The following is a 24,730-nucleotide window of genomic DNA, read 5'->3' on the forward strand; positions in this document are numbered from 1 at the left end:
GGCTCTTTGTTATAAATGTATGCTCATTTTGGGTGTGACCGGACCCAGGGGGTGGATGTCTATGATTTCCCCTCCTACATTTTTTTTTGGGGGGGGGGGGGGGGGTGGTTGGTGGCTGGAGGCTATCTCTATTTTCCCGAGAGTCATTATATTCTTGGCCCCGATCGAGGTGTGGTTGCACCAACTAAGCCCCGATTAAGGAGTGTTTGCACTGGCCAATGGTGCAATACAGTTTGGTTTATTTTAATTTTTCGGTATGAACACTCAGTTTTGGGATCCAGGTATGCTGCATGTTGGGGGTGGTATACAGGGTGGGGGGAAGGGGAGGGGGATGGGTTATGTTTATTTTTTGAGCGGAAATGTATGTAGTGCAAGTACATGGTCTACAACTGTGCATTATAAGCAATGGTGTCTGGTTACAGAATTTGTATGTGACGGGGCTGACCGGCCGCGGGGCGATACACTGATTATACCTCTACTGTACTATGACGGGGATTAAGGTGGTATCGTGGAATGTGAGAGGGCTCAATGATAAAGTTAAGAGGTCTCTTGTGCTCCGACAGCTCAAACACTATGCCGCTGATATTGTTTGCCTTATGGAAACACATTTGGTAGGTAGTAAGATTCTCTCACTGAAGAGGCCCTGGGTGGGTTGGGCATACCACTCTATGCACACGTCCGCCTCACGCGGGGTCTCAGTCCTTATTAAACGGACCGTCCCTTTTGTAATGGAATCTATACAAACGGATCCCTGGGGGAGATATGTGTTTTTGAAATGTAGGTTATTTTATGTTCCTGTCCTCCTGCTGGCAGTCTATGTGCCCCCTCCATACTCTCCCGATGTACTTAAGAGGGTTGCTGGGTTCATGGCCTTATCCCCCGGGGTGTCTGTTATCTGCCTGGGGGATTTCAATAATGTGCTGGACGTGGTCATGGATAGGCTATCCAGGTCTCCGTCTGCTGCGGGTCCTGGGGGGTCTGGGTTTGCAAATGTGGTGTCGGGATTGGGCCTGGTCGATCCATGGAGACTGAGACACCCTTCTCTTAAACAATACTCGTGTTTCTCACACTCCCACTCTTCGTTCTCTAGGATCGACCTGGCCCTCCTCTCGAATGACATGGTTCCGCGCGTCGGTAACATTAGATATGAGACTAGAGGTATATCAGACCACTCCCCCTTGACCTTTAATTTAGACTTTAATTGTGATAGGGGTCAAGCTGTGTGGAAATTTAACCCATTTTGGCTCGTTCACATGGGTGAAGGATCTGAAATGGTGGCCGCATGGCGGGAGTTCTTCGAGCTGAATAGTACCGACCAGTCTATCTCTAACCTATGGGACACATTTAAGGCCTTTTTACGGGGGAGTTTGATTAAACGGGTGTCTGAACTCAAATCCTTCTATAGGAAAAGGGAGGCTGAGTTGGAGGCCCGGACTGTCGCTGCAGAACTACAATACTTGCAGGATTCCTTGATCAGTTCCAGGTCAGCCTGGTTGTCGGCTCAGAGGGAATGGAGAGACTACCTAATGGAAAAGACTCAGCATAGACTCCTTTTCTCATCCCATACCTTTTACGCAACGGGGGACAGGCCGGGGACATATCTGGCCTCTCTGGCTCGGGGAGACAGACCTACTAGTGTGGTGGTAGAGATTGTGAGCGCTGACGGTGTCCACCTGACCCAGACTCCACAGATGACGGCTGAATTTGTATCCTTCTATAGTCGCTTATATGAATCTAAATTAGATTGTACCTCATCACAATTAAATGATTACTTAGACGGTGTCTGCTTCCCCACCTTGTCCGGGGAGGCTTGCAACCTTTTGGAGGCGCCCATTTCCCCCGATGAAGTTAGAGCAACGATTGAGGCCTCTCCTAGTGGTAAAGCCCCGGGCTTGGATGGAATACCATCCGAGGTTTATAAGCATAACTTGGATTTTTTTGTCCCCCACCTACTTGAGTTATATGGCCAGATGTTTACACAGGATTCTCTTCCCCCGTCTATGGCGGAGGCAATGATTGTGGTTCTCCCTAAACCTGACAAGGATCCTAAGAAAGTGGAGTCCTACCGTCCTATATCCCTCCTACCCACTGACATTAAAATTTTGGCTAAGATATTGGCTGGTAGACTAAATACAGTTATTTCCCACATTATACACCCGGATCAGACGGGATTTATGCCTAATAAATCGACCTCCATTAATCTCAGACGTTTGTTTACCCACCTACAAATCCCCCGGGCGGACCCTTCCTCCTCCATTGTTGTTTCGCTGGATGCCGCTAAGGCTTTTGACTCTGTGGAGTGGGAATATTTATGGGAAGTTATGCGAAGATTTGGCATAGGCCCGAAATTTATTAAATATGTCCGACTGATGTACTCCTCTCCCTCGGCAAGGGTGGCGGTCAATGGTTTCGTGTCTCACTCCTTTCCCTTGTCTAGAGGCACGCGACAGGGTTGTCCCCTACCCTGTTTGCTATGGCCGTTGAACCCCTTGCATGTCTTCTGAGAACTGATACGGGTATTTATGGACTTAAAGTGGGTGCTCGGGAGGACAGAGTGGCCCTATACGCTGATGACATCCTGATGTTTGTGGATCGCTATGCTGAGTCTATGCCTAGGATCTTGGAAATTATTGATGGGTTCGAGCGATACTCTGGCTTACTGATAAACTGGGAGAAATCCTCTATCATCCCACTTAAGGGCGAAGTCCCTGCCTCCCCGTTGATGGTTCTTCCATTGAAGTGGGTGGAATCATTCAAATATTTGGGTGTTTGGGTGTCTAATGACCCTCAAAAATTCTCTCTTCTCAATGTTACTCCTCAAATAGTATATCTCCGCGGCCGGGTGCAGGCGTGGGGTAAGTTGCCCTTAACAGTCACGGGGAGGGTTAATATGGTTAAAATGGTCTTCCTGCCCAAGCTTCTCTATGTCCTGCAGTAATCACCCGTCTATATTCCACAGAAGATTTTTAAACAAATAGACGGGTTGCTTTCCTCCCTGGTGTGGGCCAGTAAACGTGCACGCTTAAAACTAGATACCATGACCAGAACACGTGAAATGGGGGGTCTGGCCCTCCCCAATTTCCGTTTCTACTACTACGCGGCGCAACTGATACATGTCTGGGAGTGGGTTAATGATCTCGATCCCCTGGCTTTGCATTCGCTGATGTTGCATCACGACTACCCGGGGGGCTCCCCATTACAGCTACTTCTCTGTGGCAGTGTTAAAATGTCCACAATACCACTTATTAAGCAAGCCATCCTGGTGTGGAAAATGGTGCACTCGGTGATGCGGGGCCATGGCGTCGACCCTGACACCCCTCTGGATAACATATATGGGTTACCCGAACTGAGTCATCTTCAGGTCCGAGAAGTTTGGGGAAGATGGGGAGTAACATCTATGGGCCATATATATAGTGATGGGATTCTTAATTCTTTCCAACAACTTCAACACGCACACAATATTCCCTCAGGGTTCTTTTTTCAATTCCTACGGTTGAGACATGCACTGGCAGCCCAGTTCCCAAATGGCCCTCCAGTCTTAGTTGACTCCCCGGTTAAAACAATGTTGCAAACACTAGACTCGGGACACTTAGTCTCTAGAATATATGGTCGTATCCTGCTAATGCACCACAGTGACCCTCTCACGGCCCTTCGAGGTAGGTGGGAATCGGATGTGGGCTTGCTATCAGATGATGCATGGAATACTGCCATAGGGGCCCATCGGATCTCCACTTCCTCTGTTAGATATCAGCAAATACAACTGTACATTCTACACAGGGTGTATATGACCCCGGTGCGATTGGCACATATCGGGGGTGCTCACAACTCGCAATGCCCTAGATGTGGAGCCGTGGATGCCGACTTCTGGCATTTACTGTGGGTGTGTCCTGGCGTGTCTGTGTTTTGGACGGCGGTAATACGGATCTTGTGCGACACAGGTATTCCCTCCTTCGTGTGTACTCCTGCGCTTTGTACATTGTTGATTGTGGACGAGGAAGCCTTAGACCCACCTAGTAGGCGATATGTTATTAACCTATGCGCTTTAGCTAGAGTCTGTATTGCCCGGCTATGGCTGGCCAGTGAGGCCCCGACATCTGGGGCTTGGATATCCTTGGTCAATGAAACAATTGCGCATGAAAGATTTGTGTTTCTGGCTAGGAAGGTGGAGAAGAAATGGTCCACAATATGGGGTAGATGGATGGACTCTAAATATTACAAAGAGAGATATAGCTAGACTCGGGTTCTTCCCAGGGTGTCAGTATGGGATGTTGTGTGGGCGGGGAGTCTCCGCGGCCGGTCTTGCCTTGCTATGATATTTGTAACATAATGCGACAATTCTGATGTGTGTATAAGCTCAAGGGAACTATTATGTTTAGGATGTGTTGAGCTAAGACACCGTTGCTATGTGAATCTAAGCTATATGGGTAATAATGTTTACTAAATGTACTATAAACTGCATACATGTACTGTTGTCTCCACACATGTTGGGTGTGGACACTGTTTGTGTGTTGTATGTGTGAAGTGTTAAAGCAAAATTGAAAATCTCAATAAAAAATATTGAATTTAAAAAAAGTTCTATAGGATATTAGCTTATAAGCACATAGTCTATTATCAATGATCATAATCCTCTCCATCTCGACTGAAGGGTTCTTTCAAATACAACTCTGTGGTAGTAACAGTCTCTGTATCTCCATACAATTGTTTTTTGTTTTAGGTTCCTTTAAGCTCTGGTCTCTGACCTTTTCATTTCATTGCAAGCTCATGGATCTAGGTGTCCTCCTTCTGCAGCCTTTGCAACGGCTGTATTAGTAGTCAGCGGTACTTGCCCAGGACCATCCTATGCGATCTGTAATGGAACCGAAACATAAGCAACATCTCACCATAACACCGTCTCCACTCTCTGTGATTTGTCCTGTGCCGGACTGTGTGTTTTCGTGTTGGTTAAATATCTTTCCAAGGTTCTTGCAGCTTTTGATATTCTTGTAACTGTTTAAATAATTTGTGTGACACATTTGAACCGTCAAATCATTTTGTAGTTTTGAATCAGTCTCTGGATAATATATCTTTGCTGGATTCCAAAAAGAATAACAAAACAATTATATAGAAGAGAGACTAAGCAGCGGCTTAGGTGTAATTCTACCACTATTGAACCAACGATTGGACCATGCCATGATTCAAATTCTGCCTTTCCTGTCTCTTTTGTAGATTAATAATGCTTAATTCTTTAAACCTTCCCTGTCATATTATGACTTTTTTTTCTCTCTCAACATTACACATATTAAACACAAAAGATTTTTCAAACTCCTATAAACTCTTTCTATCAGTAAAGAAACTTTATTGTCTTTGAAACAATAGATCACACATCTGGCCTTATTATTCATTTCTCACATAGAGCAGCAAACTCCGTTGCTTTACTTTACCCCTTAACACCTGTTACACATATATAGTTCCTTTTTTAACATTAAACTATGCTAAACTATGTTGTATTAAAACAATGTTGTTTTTAATCAACCCAAACATCTGCAGTAAACATGCTACAGTATAGCTTTCTTTATCACCATCACTATCCCTCTCATTATCACATAATTTGTTATTTTGGTCATATGCCAGAACACAATGTACACTTCTCCATTAAACTTCATCCTACCATAGAAAGCTTGTGAATCTATTTCATGGTAGTTACCCTTAGATGTGCATAACTCATGACATTTCCCCTTAATAAAAGTTGGCAGCAACACTTTATTATTACTAATACTAATTCACGTTCTAATTTCAGTTAACACACTCTAATTCACCATCCCATTATCCCCTATGGATGCTCGAGAAATTATTCTCCTGTCACTGTCAGTTTTTTTTTTTATGCAATGTAAAATGCGATGTAATCATTATAATTGTCTTACTCATCCACATTATATTCCTTATACTCCCCACTTTTGGGGGTGAGGAAGACAAGTATGCAGCTGTATCTAAGTTGTATACTGTCAGAGGTAAGATGTACACATCATACAAAATCTACTGCTTAACCACAGTCTTAAACATTTTTTTTTTCTTGCTTATACATAAGTTGATGGTTTGGCTCTGACTGTGTATCCATAATGTCTTATTCATGATAAAGTGTAATATTGTATTACCTTCTATAATTTCTTTGGTTATGAACTTGAATGCATGCACATAGCATTTACAAAAAATTTTTACTGTATCTAGAGATTTATCATCTGGTCATACATATATATTTATCAATAAATGTATACCAAGGCTCCACCCTCTAAGGGTTTTAACTATCTTTGGCCTAGCGCCAAATAATGACCTAGGTAGTTAACTATGTCAGCACACCGTTGACTTTTGTCTTGCAACACCTTGTGTCCTGTTCTGCAAGAAAACACATCTGTTTAGTATCTTACACCAATACTTCAAATAATTTATAGCACAAAAGTATATCATCCACATACTGGTTACACCATCTGTAGGTAAAAAGAATATAGGTTATTTTTGCAAGTACAAAGAAAGATTGTCTATAAATCTTTTGCATAGTCTAGTCCACTACAGTGTAATCTATTCCATCAACATTACATTTTTCATTGGGTAGTCTGTATTCTACCATTACTTACACACAAGGTTAGTAATCATACTACATCAACATACTATACATTTCTTTGCTTATCTCAAAATATCTCTCAGACTGGCCAGTCCACTCTTCACAAGATCTACGTCTCACATCCACACTCCTTACTTGCTTCCATGCACAACTACAAACTTTCCTTGAACTGCATCCATTCTATGGAATGCCTTGCCACATACACGGATTCCCTGAAAACTTACAAACTTATCAACACCGCTCACATTATCTGTATAGCTTTCCTATACAATCATATCCCTACACTTTCTGGCTACGGAACCTGGTTCATCACTGCATATTGTGCAGTCTACTAAGAACTTTTGCAATCTATATCTAATATATCAATGCCTATACTTTGTTATGGATTTTAGCAAGCATATCCTTTATCTCCATTCATAGAAACACAGGGTAAGTGATATATATGTATGCTATGTATCCAACTGAATCTGTCCCTACTTTATACTTCCTGGAATCTGTAGAAATACTTCATGCGTGATACAGTATATTTTACACTGTAACTTACAAATTAGGTTTCTTCCAAATAAATTTTGAAGAATTGCCTAAAAGTATATTAATACTGGAAGCGTAGTGATTAATTGCTTGTAGTAATCTGTGATTTACAACATATACTTTACAGAATGATACCTTTATCTTTCCCTATGATTTTAGCTGCAGCAGCTTTGAAAAACTCCCCCCGTGCAGCGATAGGGCGTCGTCTTCTTGACTGTCTGCCAGATGCAGATGTTAGCTTTAACGCTGTTAGCGCTGACATTTCTAGCCTGTATATGTTGCTGGGATTTTTCCTGATTACAGTTATGCTCCCGTAACCACACTTTTTTTTTTATTATTGGCAGCTTTCTCTACTGTTTAAGATATTAGTTCTTATATTAAAACTAGAGTAGATCGTTTGTATAACAAACATTTAAAATTGCAAATCATTGTCTTCCAACAGCATTTGTAGCACAAAACATATCTAGAGTATTGCTTATGCTTATTATGATCCATCTCATTAGATTAAAAAAAAAAGTCAAAACTCACTGAACACTTTTTTTTTTTCTTTCTGTACTACGTCATGATGGATGCTGCAGGAAGGGGGGCATGATTCTGGGCTATCACAGCTCTCTAGCTCTCCGTGCTACACAGTGTTGGAAACTGAATTTACTTAATTTACAGGAGTCAATTTTTTTATTTTCCTTTATATCGCAATACAACACACGGCATCCAGCCATTAATTTGCTGGCAGGCCTTCTCACAATATATTGCATTAAAGAATATTTACGTATTAAACCCATATGGGAAACTTTGCTTCATAGTTAAATACTAACACCAGATAAACACTTTTCAATAGACTTGTAAACATGCCAGTCACAGACAGAAAGTTTCTGTTAGACACAGATCTAAGTATACTTAATAGAACAAACACTGAACTTTCATGTCCGACATACAAGCAACCATAAAACACAAAATGACATACAGTTTTGCCAGCGCAAGGGCGTGTTCTTTTGGTACCATAGTTTTATAGTCTTTTATAGTTTCATAAGTTGGGCGCCCATAAATTAACTAATAAAAATCAGTTTGCAAATTTTAACCGTTTGCCGACTTTAATATCTTGCAGATTTCAACAGTTTTGCCGATTTCAAAATACGCTTAGTATTGGTTGATCAGGCCAATATTATACAGCATAATTGAAATGCACAACATAGTTTATTTTTCTTCACATTTTCTGTAGACTGTACCCTTTGGTCACAGTACTATACAAACTCTATTCACATATGGAATATTTCTTCCATAACATGATATGCACACTTAGGGTTAATCCTCCCTGCCCTTCCCATACGCTGAAAAATTTGCAATCCCTGCAATCTTTCACACACGCGACACATCTGTCAACTGGGAAACTGCAGTAGTCCCTCTTATCACAAACTACAATCACAAAGCAAATGCCAATTTAAAAGTTGCTTGTCTCTTAGTGCACTACAATGTTAGCAAACAGGCTTAGGTTATGGTTAACACAACACCTCTTTAGAGTTGCTCAGTTCTTTTGTGCACAATAAACAATGTTAATAAACAGACTCAGAATATACTTGGGACTTTAGTCCGTAGATTCCGTTATTTACCAGAATCCATATATGATTAAAACAATCAGCAGCTGCACAGTATTACAGTATAAAATTTCAATCAAATTACTTATAATCAACTATAACCTCGGGTAATCCCATTATTTATTTCATTTTCCCTTCTTGCACACGTGTAGCTGAGTAAAAGGGGAAGGTGGTCTATGTGCTTTTACTTAATTTGGCCCCTAAATTTTAGTATTCTTATTTATTCTATTTTCATGCAACAGCATCTGTTAATCATCATTCCCGAGTTACTATTCCTCGCTACTTGGTCCTTCAACCGACTTAAATACACAACTGCACAACTAATCAGTAATGCAATTACTGAGTACATCACACAGGTAACCAGTAAGTATAAAAGCACCATGCATAACATATTAGCACGTCATATTTTATACTTACCAGTGCCCCTAGTAGTGATGTTAGGATTGGTGCCGTCCTCAGCTCGTCAGCAACAAGATGGTTAAATTAGGATAAGACACGCCTGAGCTGGTGCATTCTACCCAGCAAATACTCCAGACAATTTCTGCATCTGAACAGAGGGGTCACTGACAGGGCCAGCTCCAGGCATGTTCGACTTGAGCGCCCGCGCAGGGCGCCACCCTTAAAAAGCGCCGCACACTGGCGCCACCATGTTGGAGCCTGGAGCCGGCCCTGTCCTATGCTAAAGTGATCTGTGCGCGCTGTTCGGCGCCGGCATCTGATGTCAGACACTGGTGCCGAACAGCGTGCACAGATCACTTTAGCTACGGATCTCCTACAGCAGCACTCCCTCATCGCCGGCACAGCAGGTACTCTGGGGGCATATGTGGCACTGTGGGGGGGCATTAATGTATCTGGCGCTGTGGGGCACATCTGGCACTGTGGGGTTATTTATCCATCTGGTGCTGTGGGGGCATATTTCGCACTGGGGGCATTAATGTATCTGGCACTGTGGGGACATATCTGGCACTGTGGGGGCATATCTGGCACTGTGGGGGGCATTAATGTATCTGGCACTGTGGGGGCATATCTGGCACTGTGGGGGGCATTAATGTATCTGGCACTGAGGGGGCATATCTGGCACTGTGAGGGCACTAATGTATCTGGCACTGAGGGGGCATATCTGGCACTGTGAGGGCATTAATGTATCTGCCACTGTGGGGGGCATTAATGTATCTGGCACTGTGGGGGCATATCTGACACTGTGGGGGGCATTAATGTATCTGGCACTGTGGGGGCATATCTGGCACTGTGGGGGCATTAATGTATCTGGCACTGTGGGGGCATATCTGACACTGTGGGGGGCATTAATGTATCTGGCACTGTGGGGGCATATCTGGCACTGTGGGGGCATTAATGTATCTGGCACTGTGGGGGCATATCTGGCACTGTGGGCATTTATGTATCTGGCACTGCTGGGGGGCATGTCATGTGTATCTGGCACTGCTTGTCACACGCCAGAGACAGCGTTCGCCGTGCTTACCCCTGCGTGTCTGCTGGTCGGTGTTGCGGTCTCCGCCTTCGGTGGGCCACGGGCTCAGGCGTCTGGCTGGCGCGGCTTCCGGCGGTTCTCCGGGGCATGGGTGCCGCCATGACACCCGGCATCACGTGAACGGGGGGGCAGGTGACGTCATCGGACTGCTCCGCCAATCCGGCAGTGGTGGCGGGGGATTCAAAGTCAGATGCCGGACGGAGCCTCAGTGCCTGAGTATCGTCTTTCCCTGACGTGGATGCCAGCGCTCTTGTTCCCGGCAAGGATCCCTGAAGTTGTACTCCAGTGTCTCCGGCATTTCCAGGTGCCAGTTCGCTGCACCGGTTCCAATGTATCCAGCGGCCGGTGTGTCTCTGCTGACCAGTCATCAGTGCTCCTAGGAATCAGCGTGGGCTGCGGGACCTAATCACCGTTCTCAAGTTCTACGAATCACCAGCGTTTTAAACCACTGCACTTAAGTTCTTCACATCATCAGCGTCTCAGTCTCCGTTCTCAAGTTCTACAAATCAACAGCGTCTAAAACCCCTGCACTTAGTTTTCCAAATCATCAGCGTCTCAGTCACCGTTCCCAAGTTCTACAAATCAACAGCGTCTAAAACCCCTGCACTTAAGTTCTTCAAACCATCAGCGTCTCAGTCACCGTTCCCAAGTTCTACAAATCAACAGCGTCTAAAACCCCTGCACTTAGTTTTCCAAATCATCAGCGTCTCAGTCACCGTTCCCAAGTTCTACAAATCAACAGCGTCTAAAACCCCTGCACTTAAGTTCTTCAAACCATCAGCGTCTCAGTCACCGTTCACAAATCAACAGCGTCCTAAACCACCGCACTTAAATTCTCCTTATCACCTGTGTCTTAACCTCCGCTCACAAGTTCTTTAACCATTTGTGTCTTTAACCACCATTTACAAGTTCTACAAGTTATCAGTGACTTTTAAACTTCACCCACAGTTCCTCCAGTCACCAGCATCTCTAATATTACTCACAAATGGGTCTGGACATTCCCTCATAAGTTCCTTTATGATTTATGACTTTAAGTTGTTCTTTTCCTGCAATAAAGCTCTTCAATATTTCACCAAATCTTACGGTCAGTGTCCTGTATGAGGAGATCCTATATTAGGCCACCCCTGTTCCGGCTCAGTTGTGGTTCCTCTTCCCAACCATCGGAAGAATCCCAGAGTTCACAACACCCTCAGTCTAGGCCAGTGACAGTATACTCAGGCCACATGGACCCGGGGAATCGGAACCCAGAGGCAAGCACCATGCAGGACCTGGTTTCCAGAGTACAGAGTCAGGAAGCAGCACAGAATCAGGTGATGCATTATCTCCAGGAATTATCTGGCCGGCTGGATCAAATCCAGACTTCTCTGGCGTCAGTGGTTCCAGTTCCACTATCCGCTCCAGTGGTTGTCTCTAGCAATGTTCCGTCCGTGTCTGGAACTAGGTCACGCCTTCAGCTTCCCACTCCTCCTCGTTAGAATGGGAATCCAAAGAATTGTCGTGGTTTCCTCAATCAGTGTGAGGTACATTTCGAACTCCTCTCTCATAACTTCCCTACTGATCGGTCTAAAGTGGCATACATTATCTCTTTGCTTGAGGGTTCAGCGTTGGAGTGGGTGTCACTGTTGTGGGAGCGATCAGATCCGTTACTTTCTAGTTATACCAACTTCATTGCGTCATTCCGAAGGATCTTTGATGAGCCTGGCAGGACAACCGCTGCCTCTGCTGACTTGCTCCGAGTTCGACAAGGCTCTCGTACAGTGGGACAGTATGTGATTAACTTTCAAACTATAGCTTCAGAACTGTGCTGGAATAATGATGCCCTTCGGGCTGCTTTTTGGAACGGGCTCTCGGATCGTTTAAAGGACGAGTTGATCACTAGAGATCTGCCAGATTCCTTGGAACAGTTGATCTCACTTTGTGTAAAGGTGGATCTTCGCATGCAGGAACAAGGTGGTGAACGTAGTCGGTCAGACCGGTCGAGATTCCGATCTCTTCCATCTAAGCAAACAGTTATTTCAAGTTCAGACGAACCCATGCAGAATAATCGGTCTCGGCTGTCCCCAGAAGAACGTCAGCGTCGTCGTGAGCGTAGACTCTGCCTCTACTGTGGAGCGGCGGATCACTTTCTCAAGTTTTGCAAGTCTCGCCCGGGAAACGGGCAGTCCTAGCTTGTTCTGGAGAAGTCGAGCTAGGGGTTTTTTCTCAATCTTCTCCAGCAGTGGACTGTTTACTCTCCGTGTCTCTGTTTTCTGAGTCTGAAGTCAAAACCGTTAAGGCACTGTTGTACTCAGGGGCTGCGGGGAATTTTATTTCCCTTTCTTGTGCCCAGAATCTGGGTTTGAAGTTACGGTCGGTCGAACGACCTATTGCGATAACTGCTATCAATGGTACCCAAATTCCAAATGATCTGATTTCAAGTCGTACTATGCCAATCAAGCTGCAAGTGGGAGCTTTGCATCAAGAACATCTGGAGTTCCTTGTGATTCAGGAGATGCCTCACGATCTCGTTCTTGGTCTTCCCTGGCTCAAGCTTCACAACCCTCACGTCGACTGGAGATCGACACAGATAATTTCTTGGAGTCCATTTTGTCATTCGAATTGTCTCACTCCTGTCTACCCGCTTCGTGTATCTACCAAGTCGGACGAAGAGCTTATTCCAGAGGCTTATCGGGAGTTTACATATGTGTTCTCGGAACAAGCGGCCGATCAGTTACCACCGCATAGACCCTGGGACTGTCCTATTGAACTCATTCCGGGGAAAATGCCACCTCGGGGTCGCATTTATCCCTTATCAGTTCCCGGGACTCAAGCTATGTCAGAATATATTAAGTCTAATCTGCAGAAGGGATTCATCCACCCCTCTACTTTACCGGCGGGAGCAGGCTTCTTTTTTGTGAAGAAAAAGGACGGAGGCCTGAGGCCATGTATCGACTATCGTGGTCTAAATGAAGTCACCATTAAAAGAATAAGTATCCTTTGCCGCTCATCACGGAGCTTTTTGATTGAGTTCGCGGAGCTCGAGTCTTCACCAAGCTCGATTTAAGGGGAGATTATAACTTAATACGCATCCGACAAGGGGATGAATGGAAGACGGCCTTCAATACTAGGGACGGGCATTATGAATACTTGGTAATGCCGTTCGGCCTCAGCAACGCCCCCGTCTTCCAAGGAATCATGAATGAAATCTTTCGGGATATGTTGTACCTGAATGTAGTTGTATATTTGGATGACATCCTGATATTTTCGAAGAATCTCATTGAGCACCGAGTACAAGTTAAGGAGGTACTTCTCCGGTTGCGAGAGAACCATCTATACGGCAAGATTTTCAAGTGCACCTTTGAGGTCCCCTGTATTCCATTTCTGGGTTACATTATTTCAGGCACGGAGTTGCGTATGGATCCGGAGAAACTTTCTGCTATTCGGGACTGGACTCAGCCTCTTTCCTTGAAGGCGGTGCAACGATTTCTAGGGTTTGCAAATTACTACTGGAAATTCATAAGGGGTTTCTCTACTATTGTGGCGCCTATTACTGCCCTAACCAAGAAAGGGGCTGACCTAAGCCATTGGTCCTCTGAAGCTGTAGCAGCATTTGCTCATTTGAAGGCAGCCTTTATGACCGCTCCGGTACTTCAGCAACCAGACTTTTTAAAACCATTCTTTCTGGAGGTTGATGCTTCTACGGTAGGTATTGGTGCCGTACTTTCGCAGTACGCACCAGATGGGAAGTTACATCCATGTGGTTTCCATTCTCGCAAGTTCTCTCCTGCTGAACTAAATTACACCATTGGAGACAAAGAGCTGTTGGCAATAAAATCTGCCTTGGAAGAATGGAGATATCTTTTGGAAGGTGCTAAACACCTAATTACGATTTTCACGGATCACAAGAATTTGCTGTATCTCAAGACGGCCCAGTGCTTGAATCCCTGTCAAGCAAGATGGGCGCTCTTCTTTGCCCGATTTTCGTTTGTCATTAAGTACCGGGCTGGAACTCTTAACACCAAGGCGGATGCCCTATCCCGTTCCTTAGTGGCTTCGGATGAGGAGAATTCCGTTGAAAAGGCTTTGATTCTCAGTCCCGTTTCTATTTCAGCGGCTCCCACCGCGTTGGGTCCTCCTCCTGGAAGAATGTCTGTGCCAGCTAAATTTCGATCAAGATTGTTGCAGTGGGCTCACATTTCCAAGTTTTCTGGCCAACCGGGAGTTCAAAAGATGTAGGAATTTCTACGAAGATCTTACTGGTGGGACACTATGAAGAAGGACGTTCAAGAGTATGTCAACTCGTGTCCTCAATGTGCTCAGCACAAAATTCTTCGTCTGCCTCCTGAGGGGTTGTTACATCCATTGTCCATTCCTAAGAGGCCTTGGACTCATATCTCTATGGACTTTGTTAGTGAACTGCCTCTAAGGGACATGACATACCGTCTGGGTGATTATCGACCGATTCTCTAAGATGGCACATTTTGTTCCGTTGACCGGGTTACCATCAGCTCCTAAGTTGGCTTTGCTATTTATACGGGAACACTTCCGCCTGCACGGGTTACCTCTGGAAATAGTTTCTGACCGAGGGGTACAGTTTACGGCAAGATTCTGGAGAGCACTCTGTACGGCCTTACAAATAAAACTCAAGTTTTCATCCGCTTACCATCCACAGACCAACGGGCAAACTGAACGCGTCAATCAAGATTTAGAGACTTTTCTCCGTGTTTACCTCTGCCCCTCGCAAGATAATTGGGTGGAGTTGTTGCCCTGGGCCGAGTTCGCCCATAATCATCTATACCACTCTTCGACTGGTGAGTCTCCATTTTTCATTAATTATGGATTTCATCCCCAAGTTCCAGAATTACCCATCTGTCCTCCAGAAGAAGTTCCTGCTGAAGCCTCTACTCTCCGGCACTTCAGTCAAATCTGGAGTCGAGTTCATGCCAACCTCAAGAGAGTTTCTGGCCGCTATAAGTTCTTTGCGGATAGGAAGCGCCGGGCAGCTCCTCAATACAAGGTTGGTGACAGGGTATGGCTCTCTACCCGCAATCTCCGTTTGAAGGTGCCCACTATGAAGTTCGCTCTAAGGTTCATTGGTCCTTATCCCGTGTTACAAGTCCTGAATCCGGTTGTTTGCAAATTGGGATTGCCTTCCCATCTCAGGATACCAAATTCCTTCCATGTCTCTTCTTCGCCCTCTTGTTTTGAACCAGTTTCATTCCAAGTCCCCAAGACCAACCTCTGCAGAGGCTGAAGAGGGTACGGACTTTGAAATCAAAGCTATTCTTGATTCTCGCTATCTTCACAAGAATCTTCAGTATTTGGTGAAAAGGAAAGGTTTTGGCCCCGAGGAAAGGAGCTGGGTCAAAGCTACTGAAGTTACGGCTCCTCGACTGGTGCGGAGTTTCCATTCCAGACATCCAACAAAACCTGGAAAGTGTCCAAGGGCCACTCCTGGAGGAGGGGGTACTGTCACACGCCAGAGGCTGCGTTCGCCGCGCTTACCCCTGCGTGTCTGCTGGTCGGTGTTGCGGTCTCCGCCTTCGGTGGGCCACGGGCTCCGGCGTCTGGCTGGCGCGGCTCCCGGCGGTTCTCCGGGGCATGGGCGCAGCCATGACACCCGGCATCACGTGGACGGGGGGGCAGGTGACATCATCGGACTGCTCCGCCAATCCGGCGGTGGCGGGGGATTCAAAGTCAGACGCCGGACGGAGCCTCAGTGCCTGAGTATCGTCTTTCCCCGACGTGGATGCCAGCGCTCTTGTTCCCGGCAAGGATCCCTGAAGTTGTACTCCAGTGTCTCCGGCATTTCCAGGTGCCAGTTCGCTGCACCGGTTCCAGTGTATCCAGCGGCCGGTGTGTCTCTCTGCTGACCAGTCATCCGTGCTCCTAGGAATCAGCGTGGGCTGCGGGCACTAATCACCGTTCTCAAGTTCTACGAATCACCAGCGTTTTAAACCACTGCACTTAAGTTCTTCACATCATCAGCGTCTTAGTCTCCGTTCTCAAGTTCTACAAATTAACAGCGTCTAAAACCCCTGCTCTTGAGTTTTCCAAATCATCAGCGTCTCAGTCACCGTTCCCAAGTTCTACAAATCAACAGCGTCTAAAACCCCTGCACTTAAGTTCTTCAAACCATCAGCGTCTCAGTCACCGTTCACAAGTTCACAAATCAACAGCGTCCTAAACCACCGCACTTAAATTCTCCTTATCACCTGTGTCTTAATCTCCGCTCCCAAGTTCTTTAACCATTTGTGTCTTTAACCACCATTTACAAGTTCTACAAGTTATCAGTGACTTTTAAACTTCACCCACACTTCCTCCAGTCACCAGCATCTCCAATATTACTCACAAAACCCTTCAATGGGTCTGGACATTCCCTCATAAGTTCCTTTATGATTTATGACTTTACGTTGTTCTTTTCCTGCAATAAAGCTCTTCAATATTTCACCAAATCTTACTGTCAGTGTCCTGTATGAGGAGATCCTATATTAGGCCACCCCTGTTCCGGCTCAGTTGTGGTTCCTCTTCCCAACCATCGGAAGAATCCCCGAGTTCACAACACCCTCAGTCTAGGCCAGTGACACTGCTGGGGGGTCATGTGCATCTGGCACTGCTGGGGAGGCATGTCAGGTGCATCTGGCACTGCGGGGGGGCATGTCATGTGTAGCTGGCACTGCTGGGGGGCATGTCATGTGCATCTGGCACTGCTGGGGGGAGGTCATGTGCATCTGGCTCTGCTAGGGGGGCATGTCATGTGCATCTGGCACTGCTAGGGGGCATGTCATGTGCATCTGGCACTGCTAGGGGGCATGTCATGTGTAGCTGGCACAGCTGGGGGCATATAATGTGTAGCTGGCATGGTTGGGGGCATATCATGTAGTGTTCCTGTGTCTCCGTGCAATACCTGGTGCAATGTGTCGCAGTGCTCTACCTGGCGCAAACAGTGCAAACCTGAGATAAGCCTGATGCGGCAACCAAATCGGAATGCGGAGGTACGCATCCTTGATGTCCAGGGACACCAGGAACTCCCCCTCCGCCAGACCTGAGATCACCGCTCTCAGAGACTCCATTTTGAACTTGAACTTCCTTAGATAAGGGTTTAACAATTTAAAGTTCAAAATTGGCCTGACCGAACCATCCGGTTTCGGTACCATGAAAAGGTTTGAATAGTAACCCTTGTTCAGCTGATGAGGCAGAACTGGAACAATGACTTCTGACAGTACCAATTTTTTTATGGCTTCCAGAAGGACTTCCCCATCTGCCGGCAAAGCCGACAAGCCTGACTTGAAGAATCGGTGAGGTGGAAGAGTTTGAAACTCCAGTCTGTACCCCCGGGACAAAATATCCAGCACCCAGGGATGTAGGCCGGACGACATCTAGACGTGGCTGAAATGTCGAAGTCTCGCTCCCACCTGACCGACCTCCAGGCCGGACGGTCCACAGTCATGCTGCAGACTTTGAGGCACCAGAAGCAGGCTTTTGATCCTGGGAACCTGCAGGTGCAGGTTTCTTGTATTTGGCTCGACCACCTCTAAAGAAGGTGTGAGAGGGTTTGTTCTTTCTAGTCCTAGCGGGCCGAAAGGACTGTCAACGTTGGGAGTAAAAGGTTTCTTCGTAGCCGGTGCAGCTGAGGGAAGAAAAGGAGACTTACCCGCGGTAGCCGGGGCAATCCACGCATCCAGCGCCTCCCCAAAAAGAGCCTGACCTGTATAGGGTAGGTTCTCCACACTCTTCCTGGATTCCGCGTCCGCAGATCATTGGCGCAGCCAGAGACCCCTGCGAGCCAAGACGGACATGGCGGAGATCCCTGCAGCCATGGAACCCAGATCCTTCATAGATTCTACCAGGAACCCTGCAGAATCCTGTATGTTACGTAAAAACAAATCAATGTCACCTTTATCCATCGTAGTCAAGTCCTCCTGCAGAGTGATTGACCACTTTGCTATTGCTTTTGAAATCCATGCACAGGCAATAGTGGGCCACAGGATCGCCCCCGTAGCGGTGTAAATCGATTTGAGCGTAGCTTCCACGTTGAGATCCGCCGGGTCTTTCAATGCGGTAGATCCCGGGACAGGTAAGACCACCTGCTTTGACAGCCTGTAGACAGACACGTCAACTATAGGCGGGGTCTCCCATTTTTTTCTGTCTTCCTCCAGGAAGGGAAAAGCAACCAGAACCCTTTTAGGGATCTGGAATTTTTTCTCCGGGTTTTCCCAGGATTTTTCAAATATAGCATTTAATTCCTTAGATGCAGGGAAGGTTAGCGGGGCTTTCTTATTATCCGTGAAAAAGGCCTCCTCAACTTGCTCAGGGGTTGTGTAAGCAATATTCAACACATCCCGCATGGCCTCAATCATCAACTGCACCTCCTTGGCAATAATGTCGTCCCCCTCGACATCCGTCTGCCATGTCAGAATCGGTATCCGTCTCATCATGCGTAATGTGGGCAAGATCTCTTTTATGAGAATGTACCGCAGGGGACGGCGAGGGAACAGGACCGGGCCATACAGCTATAGAGGACTGTAATACCAGAGTTGCAGTTTCAGTCCTAGCAACCCTTAAAGAAATCTGAGAAATAGTCCCCCTAAGAGAGGCTAACCACTCCGGTTCCCTAGCCGGGATCTGCGCTACAACAGTGCAATCCTGAGTACATGGGATGGGATCTTCCTGAGAAGATATATTCTCTGCAGCATACGAGACAGAGTCTCTAGACATGTTTGCTTGTACACCCCACATACACACAGGGTACAGGTGTCAAAGTCGAAAAATATTGCAGTACACACATCACGTACAAACCACACACAGATGGCCTCCGTGCGCGTACTTGTGCTGCCGTGCGTGCTCATATTCGCAATCTGCGTATGGTCGCTCCCGCGGACATGCGCATTAGCGCGTGGTATGAGTATTTACGGTAGAGCTTGTGAGCGCACGAAAAGCCATCATAACACATTACATATTTAATCCAAATAGTGCACAATGTACACATAGTCCCCCTGCACCACATCAGAAAGTTACAACAGTTTAAATGGTTACAGAACAAAAGGGATTCACCTTTACAGGATAGGAGGGGACAGAATAAGGTTATAAGGTGGTGTTTGGTATCCAGCTGTAGGGTATTTTAAAGGTAACATTCCGGTATTAGTTTGGTAAAGATCGCATATTCCTGCAGATAGTTATGTGCAGAAGCAGAATATAGAGATAAACTGTATTTACTGTACATTATGTATGCGGCGGGAATCCGGAGGAGACCACCAACAAGAGCAGTTGGAACAGACATCGCCCACCTATTCAAACCGACCTATGACCTCTCCTGTACTGTAAATGTGCATCCCTGTGTCCAGTGGACAAAGGGATTACAGTTTCTATTGTGTTGCACTTTGGAAGAATTGTATAAAGAGAGCCTGCTGCAGGCCTGGTCAGACACAAGACTCACAACGTTATCAATCTGATGACGGAGGACCAGACTGGGTAGCGCGGCGAATCCACTCACGTATGTACCATTGATTGTAGCCATTATTCTGTTATATTGTATAGTATATATTGTAACCCCCTTTCAGCAATAATATGCTGTGGTGTCGGAACCCAGTGGTTTAACTACAAACCGGTGTTGTGTCCTCCTTTCCCTGCTAAGGTTTAAAGTGTATTCATTATCGCATTGCATAGCTGTATAAGGTTTAAAGTGTATTCATTGGGTGTGTACGCGGTGTGTACTTTGTACCGTCAGCGCGGCGTTTGTACACAGAGTCCGTACATTGTACGGGACTCTGTACGCTAATAGCGTACAAAGTACGTAGCGTGTGTACCAAGTATAGCGGCCGCAGCGGCTCCATGGTAAAGTGTGTTTAAGGTATACATTTTTCCTTCTTATATATAAATCGACATTATCAATTGGGGGCATCGTCCGGTTTTCCACATATCCACAGCCTAGCAGGTCACAGCAGACTTAATCTATCAGCAAAGGGCAGACAGGTATCCTACGTAACCTTTTCCTGGTCGGTGGATACACTGAAAACCCTACTTATTTGCTGATTAGATGACGTCTGCTCTGTATGGTTTGTAGAGATGCTGGTAGAACCCGTAAAGTAAACAGAAAAAAAAGCTATTTAAAAATCTGTGATTTTTTTTTGGCGCCAAATGCGTACACAACAATAGCGTACACCCACACTCTTTGTACACCCGCACACATTGTTGCCATAGGACTGATTGCTAGATTCATTTAGATCGGTGTGAAACCGGATACATTTGTTGCTATATAGTTAAAATATAAAATAAATATTAAGGAAGTAAGTGTAAAGCACAAACGCAGTCTGGCCTAGTTGAAAAGGTTTATACAGAAAGAAACTGTGTTGTGTTAAGTGAGCGATTATAGGTAATATCGCTTACATTTATAGAAGTGTGGGATTTGTGCTATTGCGGACGTACGGTTTTGTACACGTGTCTCGGACAAAGTACGGGACTGTGCGTAAGAGTACGGACGCTAAGTAAAAATTACACAATAGTGTCGTTTAGTTTAAAGGTGGGACAGTAGCCACACTACAATAGCACAAAACTGCCCGGTTTCCAAAGATTAGTATAAAACTTTTTTACTGTATTGCCTCTGGGAGTAAAGCTGCTTATCTGAATGAATGATAATTTTCTGTACAGAAAAACCAAAGTGTATTTGAGTGAGCGAACGTAGGAGCGAGTGGAAATTTGATCCCCGGAATTCGGGATCCCGTCGTGCGATACATCAAGTAAGAGGAGGCTTGGTGCCGTGAGAAGGCCGACTCACGTTAGTATAAGGTTTAAATACGCAAATCGTGAGGTGATTTGTAGAGGAGCGTGATAGTGCATATTATTGCGAAGTATTGAAGTAAAAAGGTTTTTGGTATTACGCTCCGGACTGAGGGTCCCAGTTTGTACAATGACCCGTGGTCGTACGGCGGATAGGTAACAAGTACCTATACTCTGTGCGATTGGACCGCACATTTGTGGATGCGATATATATAGCGCAACTGGATACCCCTTTACGAGCTTTTGCGTAAAATCGCGGTACCATTAGCACTGTATACAGTATACGCAAGTGTGATTTGTGTATAAGTGTATAGGGAATTTTCGCTGGTCTCTCTCTGGAAAATCTCCAGCGGTGTATATTCACTGGAATAGGTAAGTCACTCCTAAACACTTCCAGTGAATAGAAAACAGATAGGGACCTCACTGGGTACGCGGTGGTCACTACTGGAGTGAGTTGTGGTACTCAGCGGAGGAGTGGGTGAAAACGCTTTAAGAACTTTCACCGTCTATTCGTATTGTGCATTGGGGATTGCGTAAAAAGGGAAAAAGTCCGCGATGGGATCCAATTGCACAAGCGGTGGACGTTTTGAAACCAGGGTTCAGGTTGAAGTGCTGCGGCCCAAGGGGTCAGCGAGGTTTGTTATGTGTGGTAAATATGGATCACACACGGAAGACTTTTTGTCTGAATGGGTACGTATGACTGACAAAGATAGGGTACCGTTCCCTAAAGTGGGCAGCTTTGAACCAGAGGTATTGCAGAATTTAAGGATAAGGATATGTCTAATAAAATCCAGAAAACAAAGGATTAGACATACAGATTGTTTAAATTTATGGCAACAAGAGGGGGATATACAAAGAGAATTAGCTCGCGCGGCAGGTTCCAAACCTAGCGGGAAAATAATGGCGACCGCACTACCACCACCACCGTATATTGTGGGGGAGAAAGTCACATTGGTACAAGACAAGAGTGTAATTGATAAATCAACTAACGCTAACCCTTGCCAGTTGTACCCTGTTTTAAATTTTCCCCAGGACTGCGAGCAGGAAGAGGAGCCCAGCACGATATCGGCACTCTCTCTAGCAGCCACCATACAAGACACACAAGTGGGCAACCAGTAAGAGCAGTAGTAAGGCCCCCTAGCGGAGGTATAAGTGAGGTCGTGTCCACAGGTAAGTACGGTACCATACATTATGCAGAGACAATAGCACCTCACATTGTAGAGTCAAATCAGAATGATGTAATTGAATTGAATCCTGTCAGGGTGATCGCAGCCCCCAATGGGAAAACTGACGCTCAGGGAGTAACTCCCGTCAGGAACATTGCCATGCATTGTCCCTGGTCACGGACGGAGTTAAGGTCAATTATGTCAGAATTCCCCGATTCCAGAAAAGATCTAGTCGCATGCCAGAGGTACATTAAAGAGTTAGGTAACGCCACCGAAACCACAAATAAAGATTGGCGAACAGTGCTACGGTTATGTCTACCCTCCAATATTAACCCCGCAAAATTCATAACTGATTGTAACTTAGACGCAGAAGTACCTCTCACTGATGAGTACACTCAGGAGAATGTACGGCAAATCAATCTGCAATTAGGAGTATATTTCCCTACTGTTGTCAAATGGAATAAAATCTTTTCCATAAGACAAAAGGAAGGTGAAACGGCATCTGAATATTTCCATCGAGCACTGCAGGAAATGGCTAAATACACTGGGATCGAGGACATTAAGGAAGATGGCACATCACAGGCAGGCAGCCGTTTCTGTATTAATGGACGGGTTGAAGGAGACACTGAGAACAAGGGTACAGACCTCTCTACCCAACTGGAGAGGTATCTCGGTGGCTGCATTGAGAGATCCGCTATCGAGCATGATAGGAACATCATTAAACACAGGGAGTCACAGGGGGAAAAACTGATGACCGTAAGTATAGGCGCACTTACCACAAAGCGACATCAGCCGAAACCCCAGACTCCTGATGGTAAGTCACGTGAAGCAACATGCTATAATTGTCACAAGGTAGGACATTACTCGAGGGAATGCAGGAATAAAAAGGTACACATAATGTATACTGACCCCCTAGACCAGGATATGAACCATACTACAATACACATAATTGGGATCAGGGGCCGCATAGGAGAAGTTACGAGCAGGGGAAACAAGGAGGTACCCGCCTAGGAGGGACTGGCAGACCTCTGAAAATTCTCAGCTACCCCCCTCACATATTGTAGCTGCCAATGCGCTGCGGGAGGGTCTCACCACACAATAGGGGTTGGGTCACACCTGTAGTCTGCAGCCAGTGAAGTTGATTGCTAGCCTTGGTAGTGAACCTGAGGTCACGGTTGATGTAGCTGGTATACCATTACCTTTTCTTGTAGATACAGGGGCGGCCAGCTCAGTGTTGAATTCCACATAAGGTGTAAAGACCACGGGAAAAACAATTTCGGCAATGGGAGTAACAGGAGTAGTGCAACACTACCCTTTGAGTAGACCTGCAGAGATTACGATAGGGCCCTTGCAAACCAAGCATTCTTTTTTGCTGGCTGCATCGGCTCCGACTAATCTACTTGGGAGAGATTTATTGTGTAAAATGGGGTGTGTCATATATTGTACTCCTGAGGGTGTCTTCTTAGATATACCTGATAATCACGTTCAGGAAGTGCAGGATATATTAGACACCCCTCAAAGGCTAATGTCACACTCTGCTGTTATAGACAGGTGTCCATCAAAGGTAGAGGAAATGATCTCACAAATACCGGGTTCCCTTTGGACCAAAGATGGACAGGACACTGGATTGATGGCGAATGTAGCTCCAGTAGCAGTACAAGTAAAAGATGGCAGAATAGCTCCAAAAATCCCTCAGTATCCTCTGAAGCCAGAGGTGGAATTAGGAGTGTACCCAGCCATAGAGCGCTTGCTACAACAGGGCATCCTAGTTAGGACGTCCAGTACTGCCAATAGTCCCATCTTCCCTGTGAAAAAGAGTGGGGGGAGGGGTTACCGGCTAGTGCAGGATCTAAGGGGGATAAACAAGATAGTTGAGAGCCAATTCCCCGTAGTGCCCAATCCAGCTGTCATCCTCATGCAAATTCCCCCTACTGCAACATTTTTCACTGTCATTGACCTCTGTTCTGCCTTCTTTTCTGTCCCTCTGCACCCTGACAGCCAATACCTGTTTGCATTCACATACAGGGGAGTACAGTACACCTGGACTCGCCTACCCAAGGTTTCAATGACAGCCCAAGTATTTTCTCCCAGGCTTTGCATGACTGTTTACAATCCTTTCAACCTGACAGTGGATCAGTACTAATACAGTATGTCAATGACTTATTGTTGTGTTCTGATTCACTTGAATCGTCCTTGAAAGACACGGAACAGCTTCTGTTTCATCTTCCCCATACGGGACACAATGTTTCAAAGGATAAGTTGCAGTAGTGCCGGACCAGGGTAAAATATTTGGGACATTGCTTGACTCAAGGGCTTAGACACCTCACTGCTGATAGAATACAGGCGATTCGCGACATGACACTGCCGCAAACCCAGCAACAAATCCGCACTTTCCTTGGAATGTGTGGGTACTGCCGAAACTGGATCCCAGGGTTCTCCATACTGGCTTTACCTTTGCAAGAAATGGTCTCTTCGAACAAACCAGATCGGATCTCGCACACAGATGAGTCCGTACTGGCATTTGAGAGACTCAAACAGTGCCTATCACAGGCACCTGCATTAGGTATGCCAGATTATGGGAAACCCTTTGAATTGTACGGTA

The 24,730-nt window shown here is 45.8% G+C and overlaps 1 protein-coding gene across 1 annotated transcript in view; it reads left to right on the plus strand.

The window, feature by feature from the left end:
* Positions 1–24,730, plus strand: part of LOC135057105 (uncharacterized) — a 195,607-nt gene that overhangs the window by 113,975 nt on the left and 56,902 nt on the right. Inside the window, exons 16-17 of the mRNA XM_063963006.1 lie at positions 1,195–1,878; positions 2,535–2,855. Coding sequence (XP_063819076.1) covers positions 1,195–1,878; positions 2,535–2,855 — 1,005 coding nt within the window. The remainder of the gene's footprint in view (positions 1–1,194; positions 1,879–2,534; positions 2,856–24,730) is intronic.

Source organism: Pseudophryne corroboree, chromosome 3 (assembly GCF_028390025.1).
Source record: "Pseudophryne corroboree isolate aPseCor3 chromosome 3, aPseCor3.hap2, whole genome shotgun sequence".
In the NCBI taxonomy this organism is placed as follows: Eukaryota; Metazoa; Chordata; class Amphibia; order Anura; family Myobatrachidae; genus Pseudophryne; species Pseudophryne corroboree.